We start from the raw sequence: 19,648 nt of genomic DNA on the forward strand, positions 1-19,648 counted from the left end.
TCAAAATGTGCGGTGACACGAGGAATTCTGCAGATGCTGGAAATTCAAGCAACACACATCAAAGTTGCTGGTGAACACAGCAGGCCAGGCAGCATCTCTAGGAAGAGGTACAGTCGACGTTTCAGGCCGAGACCCTTCGTCAGGACTAACCGAAGGAAGAGTTAGTAAGAGATTTGAAAGTGGGGGGGAGGGGGAGATCCAAAATGATAGGAGAAGACAGGAGGGGGAGGGATGGAGCCAAGAGCTGGACAGATGATAGGCAAAAGGGATACGAGAGGATCATGGGACAGGAGGCCCAGGGAGAAAGACAAGGGGGAGGGGGGAAAAACCCAGAGGATGGGCAAGGGGTATAGTGAGAGGGACAGAGGGAGAAAAAGGAGAGTGAGAGAAAGAATGTGTGTATATAAATAAATAACATGGGGTACGAGGGGGAGTTGGAGCATTAACGGAAGCCAGAGAAGTCGATGTTCATGCCATCAGGTTGGAGGCTACCCAGACGGAATATAAGGTGTTGTTCCTCCAACCTGAGTGTGGCTTCATCTTTACAGTAGAGAAGGCCGTGGATAGACATGTCAGAATGGGAATGGGAACATGTGCGGTGAAATGTTATTTGCATTAACTGACACAGAGGCAAAATGCACTTAATTCCAACCACTCTCTGTAAGGGGTTTGTATGTTCTCCCTGTGACCGCGTGGGTTTCCTCCCACATTCCAAAGGCCTACAGGTTGGTAGGTTGTTGGTCACGGGTGTAAATGGGTGGGGTAGTCTTGGGCCAGAAGGGCCTGTCACTGTGCGTATCTCTACATAAAAATAAGTGTCGTTGCACGTTCCAGCACCAGCGTAGCATGCTGACAACGCTCGGCAGAACACGCCCCTTTCCTCTCTCCCTCCCAGCCAACGGACCTTCCCCCTCATGCGTGCCTCCGGAACAGGCTGCCTCCAAATCTCCAACCTTCAGTGGAGTCTTAGACATTTGGGCCTCTGACTTCTGGATATGCCAACCCAAGGACTTCAGACATCGGACACCGAACTAACATCAACACTAAATTGTCTGTCCTGTGTCCACGAGCTGCTTTGAATTCCCATCAAAACCTAATGTTTAAGCAGATTCCCACAAAGGAATCTAAAAGATGCTACTTTATGAAGCTCTTGTCTATTTTGTGAAGATCTTGTCAGAACATAGGCAGGGGTGACGGCAGAGCAGCAATGGCTGGAATTTCTTAAAGCAATTCAGAAGGCACAGGATGTATACAACCCAAAGACCGAGTATTCTGAAGGAAAGGTCACACAAGCATGGCTGACAAGAGAAGTCAAAGCCAACATAAAAGCAAAAATTAGTGGGAAGTTAGAGGATTGGGAAGCTTTTTAAAAACCAACAGAAGGCAACTAAAAAGAAGTCTTTGAGAAGGTTAAGATGGAATACAAAAGTAAGCTAGCCAATGAGACCATAAGACAAAGGAGCAGAATTAGGCCATTCAGCCCATCGAGTCTGCTCCCCCATTCCATCATGGCTGATCCCAGATGCCACTCAACCTCATACACCTGCCTTCTCGCCATATCCCTTGACCAATCAGGAAACAATCAAATTTCCACCTTAAGTATATGCACAGACTTGGCCTCCACCAGTCTGCGGCAGAGCATTCCACAGATTTACTATTCTCTGGCTAATGAAATTCCTCCTTACCTCTGTTCTAAAGGGTCACCCCTCAATTTTGAGGCTGTTCCCTCGAGTTCTGGATACCCCCACTAAAGGAAACCTCCTCTCCACATCCAGCCTATCTAGTCCTTTGAATATTCAGTAGGTTTCAATGAGATTCCCCTGCATTCTTCTAAATTCCAGTGAGTACAAGCCTAAAGCTGCCAAACACTCCTCGTATGTTAACCCCTTCATTCCCAGAATCTCTTTGTGAACCTCCTCCAATGACAACACATCCTTTCTGGGATATGGGGCCCAAAACTGTTGAAAATACTCCAAGTGCAGCCTGACTAGTAAAGCCTCAGCATTATCTCCTTGCTTTTATATTCTTTTCCCCTTGAAATAAATACCAACATTTCATTTGCCTTCTTTACCTCAGACTCAACCCGTAAATTAACCTTCTGGAAGTCTTGCCAGAGGGCTCCTAAGTCCCTCTGCAACTCTGATGTTTGAACCTTTTCATCATTTAGATAATAGTCCACACTATTGTTCCTTTTACATTTCCCAACACTGCATTCCATCTGCCACTTTTTTGCCCATTCTTCCAATTTGTCTAAGTCCTGCTGCAATCGCATTGCTTCCTCAGCACTTTCTACCCCTCCGCCTATCTTTGTATCATCCAGAATCTTTGCCAAAAGCCCATCAATTCCATTATCCAATTCACTGATAAACAATATGAAAAGTAGCGGTCCCAATACTGACCCCTGAGGAATACAACAACCAACCAGAAAAGGCCCTTTGTTTTCCCATTCACTACCTCCTGCCTGTATTCCTCTATCCACGCCAGTATCTTTCCTGTAATGCCATAGGATTTTTATCTTGCTAAGCAGCTTCATGTGTGCACCTTATCAAATGCTTTCTGAAAATCTTAGTAAATGACATCCACTGCCTCTCCTTTGTCCACCCTGCTTGTTACTTCCTCGAAGATCTCTAACAGATTTGTCAGGCAAGATTTTCCTTTACAGAAACCATGCGGACTTTGACTTATTTTATCATTAGTCTCCAAGTACCTCAACCTTATCCTTGATTATAGACTCCAATAGTTCTCTAACCACTGAGGTTAGGATAACTGGCCTAAAATCTCATTTCTTTTACCTTCCTCCCTTTTTAAAGAGTGGAACGACATTTGCAACCTTCCAGTCCTCTGGGACCATGCCAGAATCAAGAGAATCTTTAAAGATCATGACCAATGCATCTGTTATCTCTTCAGCAACCTCTCTCAGGACTCTGGGATGTAGTTCATCTGGTCCAGGTGACTTATCCACCTTAAGACCTTTGAGTTTGCCTCGCATTTTCTCCTTTGTAATAGCAATGGCACTCACTCCTGCTCCCTGACACTTAACGGACCTCCGGCACAATGCTAGTGTCTTTCACAGTGAAGACAGATGCAAAGTACCCATTAAGTTCATCTGCCATTTCTTTGTCCCCCATCACAACCTCACCTGCATCATTTTCGTGTCCTATCACCTCCCTTTCACTCTTTATATAACTGGAAAAAAAATGTTTAATATCCTGCTTTATATTATTGGCTAGTCTGTTTCCGTATTTAATTTTCTCCCTCCTTATAACTTTTTTAGTTGCCTTTTGTTGGATTTTAAAAGCTTCCCAATCATCCAACTTCCCACTCACTTTTGCTACCTTATACACCCTTTCCTTAGCTTTTATGCAGTCTTAATTTCCCCTGTCAGCCACAGTTGCCGACCCTGCCATTTGAAAACTTCTTCTGTAGGTCGTATCTATCCTGCACCTTGTGAACTATTCCCAGAAATTTCAGCCACCTCTGCTCCATCATCATCCCCGTCAGTATCTCCTCCAATCTACCTGGGCAAGTTCCTCTCTCATGCTCTGTAATTCCTTTTATTCCATTGCGATACTGATACATGTGAGTTATGCTCCCTCTTGAATTGCAAAAATTTTAAAGAGGATACCAAAAGGTTCTTCAGATACATAAAGTGTAAAAGAGGCCAGAGTGGACATCAGACTGCTGGAAAATGATGCTGGAGGGGTAGTGATGGTGAACAATGAAATGGCAGATGAACTGAATAAGTATTTTGTGTCAGTCTTCACTGTGGAAGACACCAGCAGTATGGTGTAAGTTCCAGGTGTTGGGGGTATGAAGTGTGTGAAGTTACCATAACTAGAGAGAAGTTTCTTGGGAAACTGAAAGGTCTGAAGGTAGATAAGTCACCTGGAGCAGATGGTGTACACCACAGAGTTCTGAAGAGGTTGTGGAGGCGTTTGTAATCCCTAGATTCTGAAATGGTTCCGGAAGACTGGAAAATTGCAAATGTCACTCCACTTTTCAAGAAAGGAGAGGGACAGAAGAAAGGAAACTATAGACCAGTTAGTCTGACCTCAGTGGTGGGGAAGATGTTGGAGTCAATTATTAAGGATGAGGACTCAGGGTACTTGGTGACACATGATGAAATAGACCGTAGTCAGCATGGTTTTCTCAAGGGAAAATCTTGCCTGACAAATCTGTTGGAATTCTTTGAAGAAATAACAAGCAGGATAGACAAGGGAGAGTCAGTTGATGTTGTGTACTTGGATTTTCAGAATGCCTTTGATAAAGTGCCACACATGAGGTTGCTTAACAAGCTATGAGCCCTTGGGATTACAGGGAAGATTCCAGCATGGATAAAGCAGTGGTTGATTTGAAGGAGGCAGAGCAGGAATGAAGGAAGACTGCTGGTGACTAGTGTTGTTTCACATGCAGTAAGTCTGTGTTGGGATAAATTATTTTCACATTATATGTCCATGACCTTGATGATAGAGTTGATGGCTTTGTTGCAAAGTTTGCAGATGATATGAAGACAGGATGAGGGGCAGGTACTTTCTGAGGAAGCAGAGGGGCTGCAGAAGGACTTGAACAGATGAGGAGAATGGGAAGAGAAATGGCAGATGGAATACAGTGTCAGGAAATGTATGGTCATGCTCTTTGGTAGAAGAAATTAAAGGGTTAATCATTTTCTAAATGGAGAGAAAATACAAAAAAAACTGAGACACAATGGGACTTGGGAGCCCTTGTGCAGGATTCCCTAAAGGTAAACTTGCGGGTTGAGTCTGTGGTGAGAAGGCAAATGCATTCATTTCCAGAGGACTAAAGTATAGAAGCAAGGATGTAATGTTGAGACTTTATAAAGCACTGATGAGGCCTCACTTGGAGTATTGTGAGCAGGTCTGGGTCCCTTATCTTAGAAAGGTTGTGCTGAAACAGGAGAGGGTTCACAGGAGTTTCAAGGAAATGATTCCAGGATTGAATAGCTTGTCACATGAAGAGTGTTTGATGGCTCTGGGCCTGAATTCACTGGAATTCAGAAGAATGACGGGTAACCTCATTGAGACCTATTAAATGGTGAAAGGCTTTGATAGAGTGGATGTGGAGAGGATGTTTCCTAAGGTGGGAGAGTCTAAGACCAGAGGACACAGCCTCGGAATAGAAGGATGTCCTTTTAGAATGGAGGTGAGGAAAAATATCTTTTGCCAGAGAGTGGTGAATCTGTGGAATTCTTTGCCAGACAACTGTGGAGGCCCAGTCTTTACTACATTTTAGGCAGAGGTTGACAGATTGCTGGTCAGGACATGAAGGGATATGGGGAGAAGGCAGGAGATTGGGGCTGAGAGGAAACTTGGATCAGCCATGATGAAATGTGGAGCAGACTTGATGGGCCAATATCTGCTCCTATATCTCATGGTCTCATTTAATCACATTGCTCGGAGTCCAACGGTTGGAGAGAGTTGTGCTGGGGTGACCATTCCCATTAATCGGCTAGGGATATTTTGTGATATCTAAATTTTTAACAAGCTTTGTCTTAACATTCCTCTTTGTCTTCCCAGCCTCCCCATATTTGACTTTGACTCTCAACTGGTTTTTGCACACAATGAAAGGGTTGACGAACGGAACTGGTTTCCTGTGGCATACACACCTGTGGACTTCAAGCCTTGTAGACCATCGGTTGGCCAAAACTGGTTTCGCAGCAACTGGACAGATCTACAGTCAAGTTAACTCCAACTGATGGAGCTGATTTTCAAACCTGAGTGTTTTGTCTCTGGGGAAATGGAAGCCAGCCCAAGCTGCCTCTGGCTTTTGGTCTGCTGGAGAGTTTAAGCTCCTGTTTTCCTCTTGGGCCTTCAGTGGTCCTGTTGTATTGAGCACCTTTGACTTGTCTGCTGCGGAACTGCCTGGTTTTTTTCACGTGCCTTGCGTTGATCTAGATCTGTGCTTTTTTGGTGGTATTTGCTGTCCCTGCAATGGAGGATGTGTAGGTCCATTGTAAAGTGGGGTGGGGGGAGAGAACCCAAGTATGGGAAGTGTATCTCCATGGTAACCTCTCCGGTGGTTGATGTCCACACTACGTGCCTAGCCCTTGTCCCATTCTGTACGTCATGTGCCTGGTCTGGATTACAGATGTGGTGAAGTATTTAGAAATGCAATGGGCAAGGAGTTGGGAATCGGGGAGCCTAGTCCAAGATGAGGGAATGCTAATTTTGCACAGTTTTAATGTATTTTAAACTTCCTCTTCAATGGAAGGTTTAGCACTAAGGTTAACAAAAGCCTGATTAAACCAAATGAAATTCCCCCGGACCTCCTAGGTGATGTCCAACGGTTAGCGTTCCCACTGGAGTAACCCTAAAGCCCTTACATGGCATGAATGCTATTTGAGTGAGACCAATATTGCTGCTGCTACACCAACTCTACATCCTCACAAGTGGTTCCCATGCACACACCATACTAACAGGTCAGCGGACGCTGCTCCTGAATCTGTATGTCACACTTAAACCTGCCCCGAACAACACCAGGATCAACCCAGTGCAAGGCTTTGGATCCTGTCATGGTGAGTCTTGGATATTTAAAGTCAGTGTACGTGTCACTCCAATTGATCTGCTCGCCTGATTGTAAGGTAACATATCGAGATGTTCCACTGTAAAGGTAGCCTCTGAACAGGTCGTCTCACCGTGGATACCTGCCATCTTAAAGGTGTAGATTTGATAAAAAGCCCAGGGTAATCTTTGTTTGTATGCGTATCTCTCCTTCACTTGCCAGCACTCCACCCGCCAGTTCCTCGACAGCCCTAGTCCGCCTCCTTCCGACATCTTAAATTCTTCAATAAACTGGATCTATCAGTAGATAGTTTAAGCTTTAACCGTTGTAACTGTAACCAATCTAATGTGATCTTTTATTAAATGTATTAATGCAGCATTTAAGCTATGGATTTGTCTTATTCAGTCACTGCTCACTGACACCCGCGGAAGTGCGTCAGAAGAGCAAAGCCTAGGCGCCACACACAAAATGCCGGAGGAACTGCTGTGCTGGGCTGGGCTGTATTCACTAGGCTTCTCCATTTAAGGGCTTTTAGGACATGAAACTCAAATCTGGACATAATGAATGGCAGGGCAAAATGCTGGTGGAATTTAGCAGATCAGGCCATATCAATGGAGAGGAATAAACAGTGGACGTTTTGAGCCGAGACCTACATCAGGACTATAGGAAGCACGATTCAGGCAATGCTTCCGGGTAGTGACCAGCCATAACCACTGTAGTCCTAATGTGGGGTACTCATCTGAAACCATAACTGTGCATTCAAATTCAAAGTACATTTATTATCAAAGAATTTATCTCCATGGATACTGCCTGACCTGAGTTGCTCCAGCATTTAGTGTGTGTTGCTCTGGTTTGGTGGGTTATGGGCTAAACATTGGCAAGCAGGACTAGGTTTGAAGAGACATTTAGGTCAGCAAAAAACTAGAAGGGCCAAAGGGCTGTTTCAACGCTGTTTATCTTTTGATTAGAGTTGGTCTGTTTTCTATCTAGTCCTGGGAGCCACTAACCTAGAGTACTTCCCTCACTACCCCCCACCCCCGACTGAGTCATCACTTAAACTTCACAGGACACTGGGGGGGGGGCAGATAGCCCAAGCAAACACTGCACAATGTACTGTAGTTGAAACATCAGTAAATGTTTGTCCAGCAATGAGTTCGTGTTTAATTAGTTATGAAGGTCCTGGGCAGTAAAGTCCCAACTGACCAACTGTCCTTGTTACCGGGGTGTGAGTGAGAATCTAAGATGCAGGAAGTCTCCAGTGCGTAGAATGTAGAACACTACAGCCCGTCACATTGTGCCGACATTTAACCCTCACCTAATCAGTCTAACCCTTCCCTCTCCCACAAAGCCCTCCATGTTTCTATCACCCATGTGCCTGTATGTTTCTCAAATGTGACTATCACTACCCCAGCAGGGTACTCCATGCCTCTGGCACTCCCCCCGCCCCCATTCTTTCCTCCAATCACCTTAAAAAAATTATATCCCATTGTATTAGCCATTCCCATCCTGTGGGGAAAAAATCCCTGGCTATCTACCCAATCAATGCCTCTTATCTTGTGTATATCTCTATCGAGTCACTTCTTGTCCTCTTTCACTGCAAAGAGAAAACCGCAATTCGCTCAGCCCATCCTGATGAGACATGCTGTCTAATCCCGGCAGCGTCCCGGTCAATCTGTGCACCCTCTCTAAAGCTTCCACATCCTTTCCATCCAGAACTGGACACCATGCTCCGTGCTTGTGGATAAACACAAGAGATCGTGCAGGTGCCGGAAATCCAGAGCAACACGCACTACACAAAGTACTGGAGGAACTCAGCAGGTCAGGCAGCATCTATGGAAAGGAATAAACAGTTGACATTTCAAACCGAGTCCCTTCAGGGCTACAGGGAGCACTTGGTTCAGACAATATTTCCAAGCAACGGCCAACCTTGTCAGCTCGCTTTGAGTAACGGGATTTCGAAAATGGACTCCTAATGCGCTCAGCCACCACCCAGGACAGGCCTCCTTCTCGTTGCAACGTGCTGCTGCCATTTAACAACAAATCCTACAACGAATGCCAGTGATATTAAACCTGATTGTGGTGCTGATTCCGTTCCTGGATGTGGTGACAGGTCTATTGCTAGACCTGAACGTTAATGGTGCTTTCTCTCTCCAGGCTGCCTAACTTGCTTAACTCATTGAGTAACAGAGCACAGAAACATGCCCTTCAGCCATCCAGTCCATGCTGAACCATTATTCTGTCTGGTTTCCCCAGACTGTAGCCCTCCATATCACCCCCCCCGCCCCCCCCCCCCGCTGTCTGATCCAAACATCTCTTAAATGTTGAAAATGAACCCTCAGTCATCACTTCTGCCGGCAGCTCATTCCACCCTTCCACCACCCCCTGAGTGAAGACATTCCACCCCCCCATGTTCCCCGTAAACATTTCAAACTTCACCCTGAGCCTGTGACCTCTAGTTCTAGTCATACCCTTTTTGTACTCCTCGTAATTTTGTATCTCTCTGTCAAATCTGCCCTCCATCTCCTACGCTCCAGGGAATCTTTCTTTTTAGTGATAGGAAAGGAACAGATTCTTCCAGCCTGCCAACCTGCTGATTTAATTCCTGCCTAATCACAGGAGAAGGTACAATGGCTAATGAACCTACGAGCCAGAATGCAGCAGCAAAACATCTTCATACCATGGGAGGAAACCAGAGTACCCGGAGGAAACCCACACACTCCACAGGATGGACCTATAAAGCTTTCTTCTAGATGTGGTCAGAATTGAATTCCCAGTGCCCCAAGCTGTAATAAAGTTGCACTAACCACCACCTCCCACTGGCACCCCTTCAGTATCTTCCTAAAGAGTCTTCAGAATTCAGATCTCATTTCAGATCGATGACTCTTGCAGGAAAATGACAATTAGCAGGAGTGAGAGTTGGGGTTATGAAGAGGTCATGTTGGTGACTCTGACTAGCAAGATATTGGTTCCCAACTGTTCTCATTTTGAAGTGTCTCGATGAGCAGTCGCCAAAATGTGCAGATTACAGTAGATTATTAGATTAGATTATGAGGACATGTAGTCCTCTTTTATTGTCATTTAGTAATGCATGCATTAAGAAATGATACAATATTTCTCCGGTGTGATATCACAGAAACACAGGACAGACCAAGACTGAAAAGCTGACAAAAACCACATAATTATAACATATAGTTACACCAGTGCAAACAATACCATAACTTGATGAAGAACAGACCATGGGCACAGTAAAAAAGTTCAAAGTCTCTCGGAAGTCCCACATCTCACGCAGACGGGAGAAGGAAGAAAACTCTCCCTGCCATGCCCGACCACAGTCCAACTCCGAGTCATCCGAAAACTTCGAGCTCCGACACCGAGCACCATCTCTGCCGAACGCTTCAACCCCAGCCCCAGTCGCCAGCAGCAGTCAAAGCCAAGGATTTTGGGGCCTTCCCTGCAGAGATTCTCGATCGCACAGTAGCAGCGGCAGCGAACCGGGCATTTCAGAAATTTCTCCAGATGTTCCTCCGTGCTCTCATGGCTGTCTCCATCAAATCAGATGTTAGAAACAGTGCAGATACTAACATCTCAAGATCAATTCATCAAACAAAGGGGCAGGGCTTGTTTTCCCCACAGGAGGGGAGGCTGAGGAGGAACTGTATGGAGTTGGGAAGGGTGCTGACAGTAGAAAATGTCTCCCTGCTGTGAAAATGGAGGCAGAGGCTTGCGAAAGAGGATTGGAGAAGGAATCAGGAGCCCACAGCCTGCGATAGGAGAATGGCTGATTGTCAGGCGGCAAGAATGGCAGCCTTCTCTAACTGGCCGCTAGTGACTAGCGGTGTTCTGCAGGGGTCAGAGTTGGGGCCTCTTCTTCTTACATTATATGTCAATGATTTCGATGATGAAATTGATGGTTTTGAGGCCAAGTTTGCCGATGATTCAAAGATAGGTGGAGGGGCAGGTGGTGCTGAGGAAGCTGGGTGTCTGCAAAAGAACTTGGACGGATTAGGAGACTGGGCAAAGAAGTGGCAGATGGAATACAGTGTTGGGAAGTGAGTGGTCATGCACTTTAGTAGAATGAATAAAGGCGTGGACTTCAAAGGTTCATTTATCACCAAAGCATGTATCCATCTACAACTCTGAAATTTGTCTTCTCCAGATAGCCATGAAAGAAGGAAAGAACATGAAAGTTATTCAGAGAGAAACATCAAACTCACCCCCCAGCACAAAAGAACAGCGTCCCAACCGTCAATCCCCAAGACCCCCTCCCCTCCGCAAAACAGAGCTAGAACATCAACCCCCAAATACAACAACTCCCCCATCCAAATAACTAACAGAGTATCAACCCCTAAGCATTCTCCTCTTGCACAACAGAATGGAAAAGGATTGGGCAATAAAATACACAGAATATAAAAACCATGTCTAAAAAAAAGTCCACAGTCCATAAACGCAGAACCACACAACCTTACAACGTCATCAACAATCGTCCAAAGGGAGGCCTTCCCGCCTGCCACAGCAAGCCACACAGCGATAGGCCACTCACAGACACCTTCCCGCCTGCCACAGCAAGCCACACAGCGATAGGCCGCTCACAGACTCCTCCTCAGCGGTTTACCTGGTGAAATGGAGTCAAAGATCAGCTCGTGCCCCATCTAGAAGTTTCTTCGCAGGCCAGTGGGGTTGAGAGGGATAATAAATCAGCCATGATGGAATGAGTCCCACTGGACTTAGTCTGGTGAGGAGGGTGTGAGGACACCCAGCAGGACTGAAAAAAACAAGACCTGACAAAGGGCGGGTGAGCTCCTTGTGAGCCAACGACCATCTTCCGTGGAAGAGATTAAAGTCTCACCACGTATCTACGAATCGTACGCTATGCACCCAGTTACAAGAGACATGATGAACTTGGGCCTGGACCTGCCCAAGGCCTCCGCCTGAGGAAGGGCCGAGCTCGAAGAAGCGGCCGTGGCTGGAGGCCGACGCGGCCTCAGGCTCGAGTTCGGCCGGGACGGCGGTGGGCGGCGAGAACAAACTGGAGGAGAGGCTGCACTCGGTGCTGTCGCAAGATCGAAGAAGATGGAGGTGCGTAGCCGCCAACCCCGGATTGGGGACGGCACCCCCTGACTGACTGACTGACGGAATGGCAGAGAAGACTTGATGGGCTGAATGGCCTACATCTGCTCCTACATCTTATGGGCTGAGGGTTGGAGTCAGTGGCTTGGGAAAGTGGGTAAGAGGTTTATAGCCGATTGGAGAAGGAATCAGGAGCCCCGTGCCTGAAGGTTGGAGGCACAGATTCTCACAACATCCAGACTCGTATATGAGTTGCCAAGATGGAGACCAATTATCATCACACAGTAGTAAAACAGACCCTTCAGCCCAACTTTGCAACTCTTGTCCAAGATTTCCATCCAAGCTCGTCCCATTACCACTGTTTGTCCCACTCCCATCAGGGAGGAGGCTACGTAGCATCCACACCAGGACCACCAGACTCAAAAACAGATACTTCCCCCACGCAGTGAGGCTGATCAACACCTCCACACCCCCAACCACCCCTACTTTATCATTTCCTGTCAGTCACCTTATGTACAGATACCCCTGTGCCCAGCGTCACTTTACGGACACACTGTACAATCAATCTATGCAACACACATCAAAGTTGCTGGTGAACGCAGCAGGCCAGGCAGCATCTCTAGGAAGAGGTACAGTCGACGTTTCAGGCCGAGACCCTTCGTCAGGACTAACTGAAGGAAGAGCTAGTAACAGATTTGAAAGTGGGAGGGGGAGGGGGAGATCCAAAATGATAGAAGAAGACAGGAGGGGGAGGGATAGAGTCAAGAGCTGGACAGGTGATAGGCAAAAGGGGATATGAGAGGATCATGGGACAGGAGGCTCAGGGAGAAAGAAAAGGGGGAGGGGGAGAAAAGCCCAGAGGATGGGCAAGGAGTATAGTCAGTGGGACAGAGGGAGAAAAAGGAGAGTGAGAGAAAGAATGTGTGTATATAAATAGATAATGGATGGGGTACGAGGGGGAGGTGGGGCATCAGCAGAAGTTAGAGAAGTCAATGTTCATGCCATCAGGTTGGAGGCTACTATCTTTCTGTCTCTGTCTCTGGAGACAGCTTATCTACTGATGTCTACTATAAGCCTGCTGACTCTCACAGCTATCTGGACTATTCCTCTTCTCACCCTGTCTCTTGCAAAAATGCCATCCCCTTCTCACAATTCCTCCGTCTCCGCCGCATCTGCTCTCAGGATGAGGCTTTTCATTCTAGGACGAGGGAGATGTCTTCCTTTTTTAAAGAAAGGGGCTTCCCTTCCTCCACCACCAACTCTGCTCTCAAACGCATCTCCCCTATTTCATGCACATCTGCTCTCACTCCATCCTCCCGCCACCCCACTAGGAATAGGGTTCCCCTGGTCCTCACCTACCAGCCCACCAGCCTCCAGGTCCAACATATTATTCTCCGTATCTTCTGCCACCTCCAACGAGATCCCACCACTAAGCACATCTTTCCCTCCTCCCCTCTCTCTGCTTTCCGCAGGGATCTCTCCCTACGCGACTCCCTTGTCCATTCGTCCCCCCCCATCCCTCCTCACTGATCTCCCTCCTGGCACTTATCCTTGTAAGCGGAACAAGTGCTACACATGCCCTTACACTTCCTCCCTTACCACCATTCAGGGCCCCAGACAGTCCTTCCAGGTGAGGCAACACTTCACCTGTGAGTCGGCTGGGGTGATATACTGCGTCCGGTGCTCCCGATGTGGCCTTCTATATATTGGCGAGACCCGACGCAGACTGGGAGACTGCTTTGCTGAACACCTACGCTCTGTCCGCCAGAGAAAGCAGGATCTCCCAGTGGCCACACATTTTAATTCCACATCCCATTCCCATTCTGACATGTCCATCCACGGCCTCCTCTACTGTAAAGATGAAGCCACACTCAGGTTGGAGGAACAACACCTTATATTCCGTCTGGGTATCCTCCAACCTGATGGCATGAACATCGACTTCTCTAACTTCCGCTAATGCCCCACGTCCCCCTCGTACCCCATCCGTTATTTATTTATAAACGCACATTCTTTCTCTCTCTCTTTTTTCTCCCTCTGTCCCACTGACTATACCCCTTTTGCCCATCCTCTGGGTTTCCCCTCCCCCCTTTTCTTTCTCCCTGGGCCTCCTGTCCCATGATCCTCTCATATCCCTTTTGCCAATCACCTGTCCAGCTCTTGGCTCCATCCCTCCCCCTCCTGTCTTCTCCTAACATTTTGGATCTCCCCCTCCCCCCTCCCACTTTCAAATCTGTTACTCACTCTTCCTTCAGTTAGTCCTGACGAAGGGTCTCGTCCTGAAACGTCGACTGTACCTCTTCCTAGAGATGCTGCCTGGCCTGCTGCGTTCACCAGCAACTTTGATGTGTGTTGCTTGATCTGCAGAGTTCCTTGTGTTTGCAATCAATCTATGTTTATAAGCTATCTTATTTATTTATATTTATTGTTTTTTATTATTATCGTGTTCCTTATCTTATTGTGTTCTCTGAGCTGCATCGAACCTGGAGTAAAAACTATTTCATTTTCCTTTACACTTGTGTACTGGAAATGACATTCAACTATCTTCAATCTTCAACCTTGCTCTGAACCTCCTTCTCCGTCTTTTTTTCATCGATTCTACTTTCCCGTAAATGACTCTCATGGTAATGTTAGGCACACGTCAAAACGGTGACGTGTGTACATACTTTGCTAATGAATTTATTTTGAATTGAATCCTTTCCAAGAGGCGGTACTCTGGAGTAGTGGTCAGCGGCAACAATCACCGATTCAGATTCAATTCCCACCACTGCCTGCAAGGGGTTTGTACATTCTCCCTGTGACCGTGTGGGGATCCGGTCTCCACCCCCATTCCACAGATGTACGGACCTGTGTTTGACTGACCATTGTTGTGTGTCGATGATTGATTGCATCGAAGAGAACAAAGTGGGTGTGTGATGGTTGGCACAGATTTGATGGGCTGAATGGCCTGTTTCTGGGCTGTTACCCTCTCTAGCCCTAATGGCAAGTAATGTTTCTGCCTTGTAACGGCAGCCTGCTGCACGTCTAACCACCCCCTGTGCTGGAGGCCGTTCCCCCGCACTAATCGGTGGTGTTGGAAGGGCAGCCAGGCTCAGAGCTTCACAGTGTCCTGGGAAAATCCTACGTCCCAGCAGGTTCTTCTGACAACATGTCCATGCCAGACGTCAAGTAGGTTTAAGGTTGAAGAGGAAAGGATTTAAAAGGGACATGAGGGGCAACTTTTTCATCCAGAGGTTTTGCTTGCTCAATCCCTTGAGCCCTGACATTCTTGTAAACCTTTCCTGCACTCTTCACAACTTAAGGATGTGGAAAGGCATCTTTCGTACAGCAGGGTGACCAGAACTGGAGACTATGTTCCAAATGCGCCCTCACTAAGATCTTGTACAATTGTAACGTGATCTTCCAACTTTTACTCAGTGCCCTGACCGATGAACCTTCTTCACCACCCTGTCCACCTGTGATGCCATTTTTAGGGAAACACGTACTTATATTCTGAGGTCCCTCTATCCTACAACACACCTGCCGTTCACTGTGTAAGTCCTGCCCTGGTTTGACTAGACTAGATTGGCATAGGTTAATAAGCCCAAACGAGACCTGGGAGGCCTGTCAATGATTGATGGATACAGCTTCTATTTGCCCAGTTCACAGTGCTGGAACTCAGTGTCACGTTGGCTGCACTGGTCGTGGGGAGATGGTGAGCAAGTGGATCTGGGCCACCCTGGTCGTCCACCTCCTGCTGTTGCTTTCAGTAGCAGTTCGGTCTCATACGGACACAGGGTAAGCTGGTGGGTCTACTGCCTGCTTGGCATCTCCACAGTCTCCGTTTCTCCACACCATCACTAGATTGGACTGTAGCAGCAGAACTGTACTGGGTGCGTTTCTGGTCAGCAGACTGGAGGCGTGGGATATGATTACACTGGGGGGGGGGGGCAGGAGAGAAGTATGATTACAATGGGAACATGAGGGTGAGGTTGGTCAAGAAGGTTCAGTTGCTCAGCATTCAATATGAAGTAGTAAATTGGATTACACGCTGGCTTTGTGGGAGAAAGCAGAGAGTGGCAGTAAACGGTTGCCTCTCTGACCGGTGGCCTGTGACTAGTGGAGTGTCACAGGGACCAGTGTTGGGTCCGTTGTTGTTTGTCATCAATGACCTGGATGATAAAGTGATGACACCGAGACTGGGGGTGTAGTGGACAGCGAGGAAGACTATCAGAATTCGCAGAGGGACCTGGACCAGACGGGAAAATGGGCTGAAAAATGGCAGATGGAATTCAATGCAGACGAGTGGGAGGTTTTGCATTTCGGTAGGTCTTACACAGTGAACGACACAGCGCCAAGGAGTGTGGTAGAACTACGGGGTCTGGAGGCACCGCTACGTAGGTCATAAATAAAGCTTTTGGCACGTTGGACTTCACAAATCAAAGTACTGAGTACAGGAGCTGGGACTGCGTGAGATGCTGGAGAGGTCTAATATGGAGTATTGTGTGCAGTTTTGGTCACTTCCTTATAGGAAGGATGCAAATAAGGTTGAAAGAGTGCAGAGAAAATTTACAAGGATGTTCCCCGGTCTGGAGGACCCGAGATATAAGGAAAGATTGAATAGATGAGGACTTTCTTCCTTGGAATGCGGATGACTGAGGGGGGGATTTGATAGAGGTATACAAAATTATGGGGGGGGGTATAGATAGTGTAAATGCTAGCAAGCTTTTTCCATTGGGATTGGGTGGGACTACAACCAGAGGTCACGGGTTAAGGGTGAAAGGTGAAAAGTTTAAGGGGAACATGAGGGGAAACTTCTTCACTCAGAGGGTGGTGAGAGTGAGGAACGAGCTGCCAGCACAAGAGGTGGATTTCAATGCGTTGGCGTAATGGTCGGCGTATCGCCTTACAACACCGGTGGGCCAGGTTCAATCCTCACTGCTGTCGGGAAGGAGCTTGTACGTTCTCCTCGTAATCATCTGGATTTCCTCCGGGTGATCGGGTTTCCGCCCAGTGATCTGGTTTCCTCCTAAATTCCAAAGATGAAGTGAGTTGTGGGCATGTGATGTTGGCGCTGGAAGCCTGGCGACACTTGTGGGCTGCCTCCAGCTCTTCCTCGGACTGTGGTGGTCGTTCAAACGACTTCTTTCACTGTATGTTTTAATGTACATGCGACAAATGAAGCTAATCAGGGGTATAGAGATGGGTCAGCATGAACAAGGTGGGCCGAAAGGCATCTTCCCCTGTAGTTTGACCATAACATATCATTACCTGACATTCAGCATCTCTGAAACCAGATAACGGGTGGTGAAGTGGCTTTGATTGAAGTGAGGTGGGAAAGAGTTTCCCTGTTGAATCGTGGAGGAAACATAGAAAACATAGAAAATAGGTGCAGGAGTAGGCCATTCGGCCCTTCGAGCCTGCACCGCCATTTATTATGATCATGGCTGATCATCCAACTCAGAACCCTGCACCAGCCTTCCCTCCATACCCCCTGATCCCTTTAGCCACAAGGGCCATATCTAACTCCCCCTCAAATATAGCCAATGAACTGGCCTCAACTGTTTCCTGTGGCAGAGAATTCCACAGATTCACCACTCTCTGTGTGAAGAAGTTTTTCCTCATCTCGGCCCTAAAAGGCTTCCCCTTTATCCTCAAACTGTGACCCCTCGTTCTGGACTTCCCCAACATCGGGAACAATCTTCCTGCATCTAGCCTGTCCAATCCCTTTAGGATTTTATACGTTTCAATCAGATCCCCCCTCAATCTTCTGAATTCCAACGAATATAAGCCCAGCCGATCCAGTCTTTCATCATATGAAAGTCCTGCCATCCCAGGAATCAATCTGGTGAACCTTCTTTGTACTCCCTCTATGGCAAGGATGTCTTTCCTCAGATTAGGGGACCAAAACTGCACACAATACTCCAGGTGTGGTCTCACCAAGGCCTTGTACAACTGCAGTAGTACCTCCCTGCTCCTGTACTCGAATCCTCTTGCAGGATCCCTTGCGTCCAGCAGAGGGGGCAGTTGCATCAAGTTTCACCGAAATCCTTCGCGGCTGACAGTACAACACCTCCGGCTGTCACCCAACAAACAATCTAACTGAACTGTACAGCCGGCGCAGTGGTCAAAGTGCTGGGCGAGGGGTCAGATTCCTGCATTGCTAACCCCAGAGACCAGTTCAAATCCCGTCCCAATAGAGAGGGAGCTTAACGCACTATTTTCCGTCTGGGACAGGGCGGAGGAGCAACACTTCGTATTTCCGAAGCGAAGCACACAATCTGTTGGAGGAACTCAGCAGGCCAGGCAGCATCTATGGAACTGACGTTTCTGGCCGAAACCCTTCTAAGGACTGTCTGACACCTTAAGTTCCGTCTGGGTAGCCACCAAGCCTGATAGGCGACTGTACCTCTTCCTATAGATGCTGCCTGGCCTGCTCCGTTCACCAGCAACTTTGATGTGTTTTGCTTGAATTTCCAGCATCGGCAGATTTCCTCGTATTGGCATAAATATCGATTTCTCCTTCAGGGAAAAAAATCCCCCTCCCTAACCTCTTCTATTATTCCTCACTCTCTTCTCACCTACCGATCACAAACCCTGGGTCCCCCCTCCTTCCCTTTCTCCTAAGGTCCACTTTCCTCTCCTGTCAGATTCCTTCCTCTCCAGCCCTTTCCCTTTCCCAGGAATCTGGCTTCACCTACCTCCTTCTGGCTACCCTCCTTCCCATCCCCGCATCTTTTTATTGTGGTGACTCACATGCCCTCTTCTCCCTGTGACTATCCTTCATCTATCATGTATCTCCCTCTGACCATCCCTCATCTGCCCTCTATCTCCCTCTGACCGTCCCTCATTTGCCCCGTTACTCCCAGGATTTTCTGCAGTGTGTTCCGTCTCTCCTCAACATTAGGTGTCAGCATGCTCATGAAGTAGGTTGTCCACGGTTCTTGTTTCGGCCAGCCCTGGACGGAGCTCATCTGAGGACACGACGTGCTGTCACTGCCCCGGGCAAGATCCCCTGTGAACTCTCCCCCTGGGGTCCGTGGACATCCTGTCAGCCCTGCAGGGGTATCAAGGTAAAAGCGAGATGTGTGCCCCTGGACATTTTCGCGAATTGATGACAGGTTATATAACAGCAGACTCAGATTCTGGTTTATTTATCAAGCGCACATTGAAGCGTAGAGTAAAATGGGTTAACAACACGAGGACGTGCCGGGGGCAGCCTGCAAGTGTCACCACACAATCACGACCACAGTGTTGAGCAGAACGACACGGACGACATCAACAACAGGAAAACCAACCCCTTTCTTCACACATATCAGAAACATACACACTCATGCACACACTCATTCTGCACTCACTTACACACGCACACACACACACACACACACACACACACACACACTCCTGTAACTCCAGACCTGACTATCTTCTTCAGACTCCAGAGCACTCATGGATTCACAGAAACTTGGCCCAACTTGCCGAGATTCACAAAACCATGCACCGGTCTCAACTCTTTGACCTGTGTTGGCTGCATTTTGCAGAAGAAATGGTGGAGAGATTGGGATGATGGTTGCGTTTTGCATATGTATGTATGGTGGGGAGTTTGGTGTGGAGGCTGCGTTTTGCAGATGGATGTATTGTGGAGAGTTTGGTGTGGAGGTTATCTTTTGCAGATGGATGTAAGGTGGAGGGTTTGGTGTGGCGGCTGCGTTTTACAGATTTATGTATGGTGTGGAGGATACGTTTTGTGGATGTATGTATAGTGGAGAGTTTGGTCTGGAGGCTGCGTTTTGCAGATGTATGCATGGTGGAGATTTAGGTGTGGAGTTTGCGTTTTTGCAGATGCATGTATAGTGGAGAGTTTGTTGTGGGGGCTGCGGTTTGTAATGTGTGTATGGTGGGTGGGGTTTCAGTGTGGGGGCTGCGGTTTGTAATGTGTGTATGGTGGGGTTTCAGTGTGGAGGCTGCGGTTTGTAATGTGTGTATGGTGGATGGGGTTTCAGTGTGGGGGCTGCGGTTTGTAATGTGTGTATGGTGGGGTTTCAGTGTGGAGGCTGCGGTTTGTAGCGTGTGTATGGTGGAGAGT

At 47.6% G+C, this 19,648-nt stretch overlaps 2 protein-coding genes across 3 annotated transcripts in view; both read left to right on the plus strand.

Moving 5' to 3' along the window:
- dab2 (DAB adaptor protein 2) overlaps positions 1 to 6,891 on the plus strand; it is an 82,938-nt gene extending 76,047 nt beyond the window's left edge. For both annotated transcript variants that reach the window (XM_072257084.1, XM_072257085.1), the window contains one exon: positions 5,535 to 6,891. The gene's annotated coding sequence lies outside the window, so the exon portion shown is untranslated. The remainder of the gene's footprint in view (positions 1 to 5,534) is intronic.
- Positions 6,892 to 15,255: 8,364 nt separating this feature from the next.
- Positions 15,256 to 19,648, plus strand: part of LOC140197175 (complement component C9-like) — a 42,172-nt gene continuing 37,779 nt past the window's right edge. Inside the window, exons 1-2 of the mRNA XM_072257086.1 lie at positions 15,256 to 15,360; positions 18,470 to 18,635. Coding sequence (XP_072113187.1) covers positions 15,275 to 15,360; positions 18,470 to 18,635 — 252 coding nt within the window. The 5' untranslated portion in view covers positions 15,256 to 15,274. The remainder of the gene's footprint in view (positions 15,361 to 18,469; positions 18,636 to 19,648) is intronic.

The sequence above is a fragment of the Mobula birostris genome, chromosome 5, assembly GCF_030028105.1.
Source record: "Mobula birostris isolate sMobBir1 chromosome 5, sMobBir1.hap1, whole genome shotgun sequence".
In the NCBI taxonomy this organism is placed as follows: Eukaryota; Metazoa; Chordata; class Chondrichthyes; order Myliobatiformes; family Myliobatidae; genus Mobula; species Mobula birostris.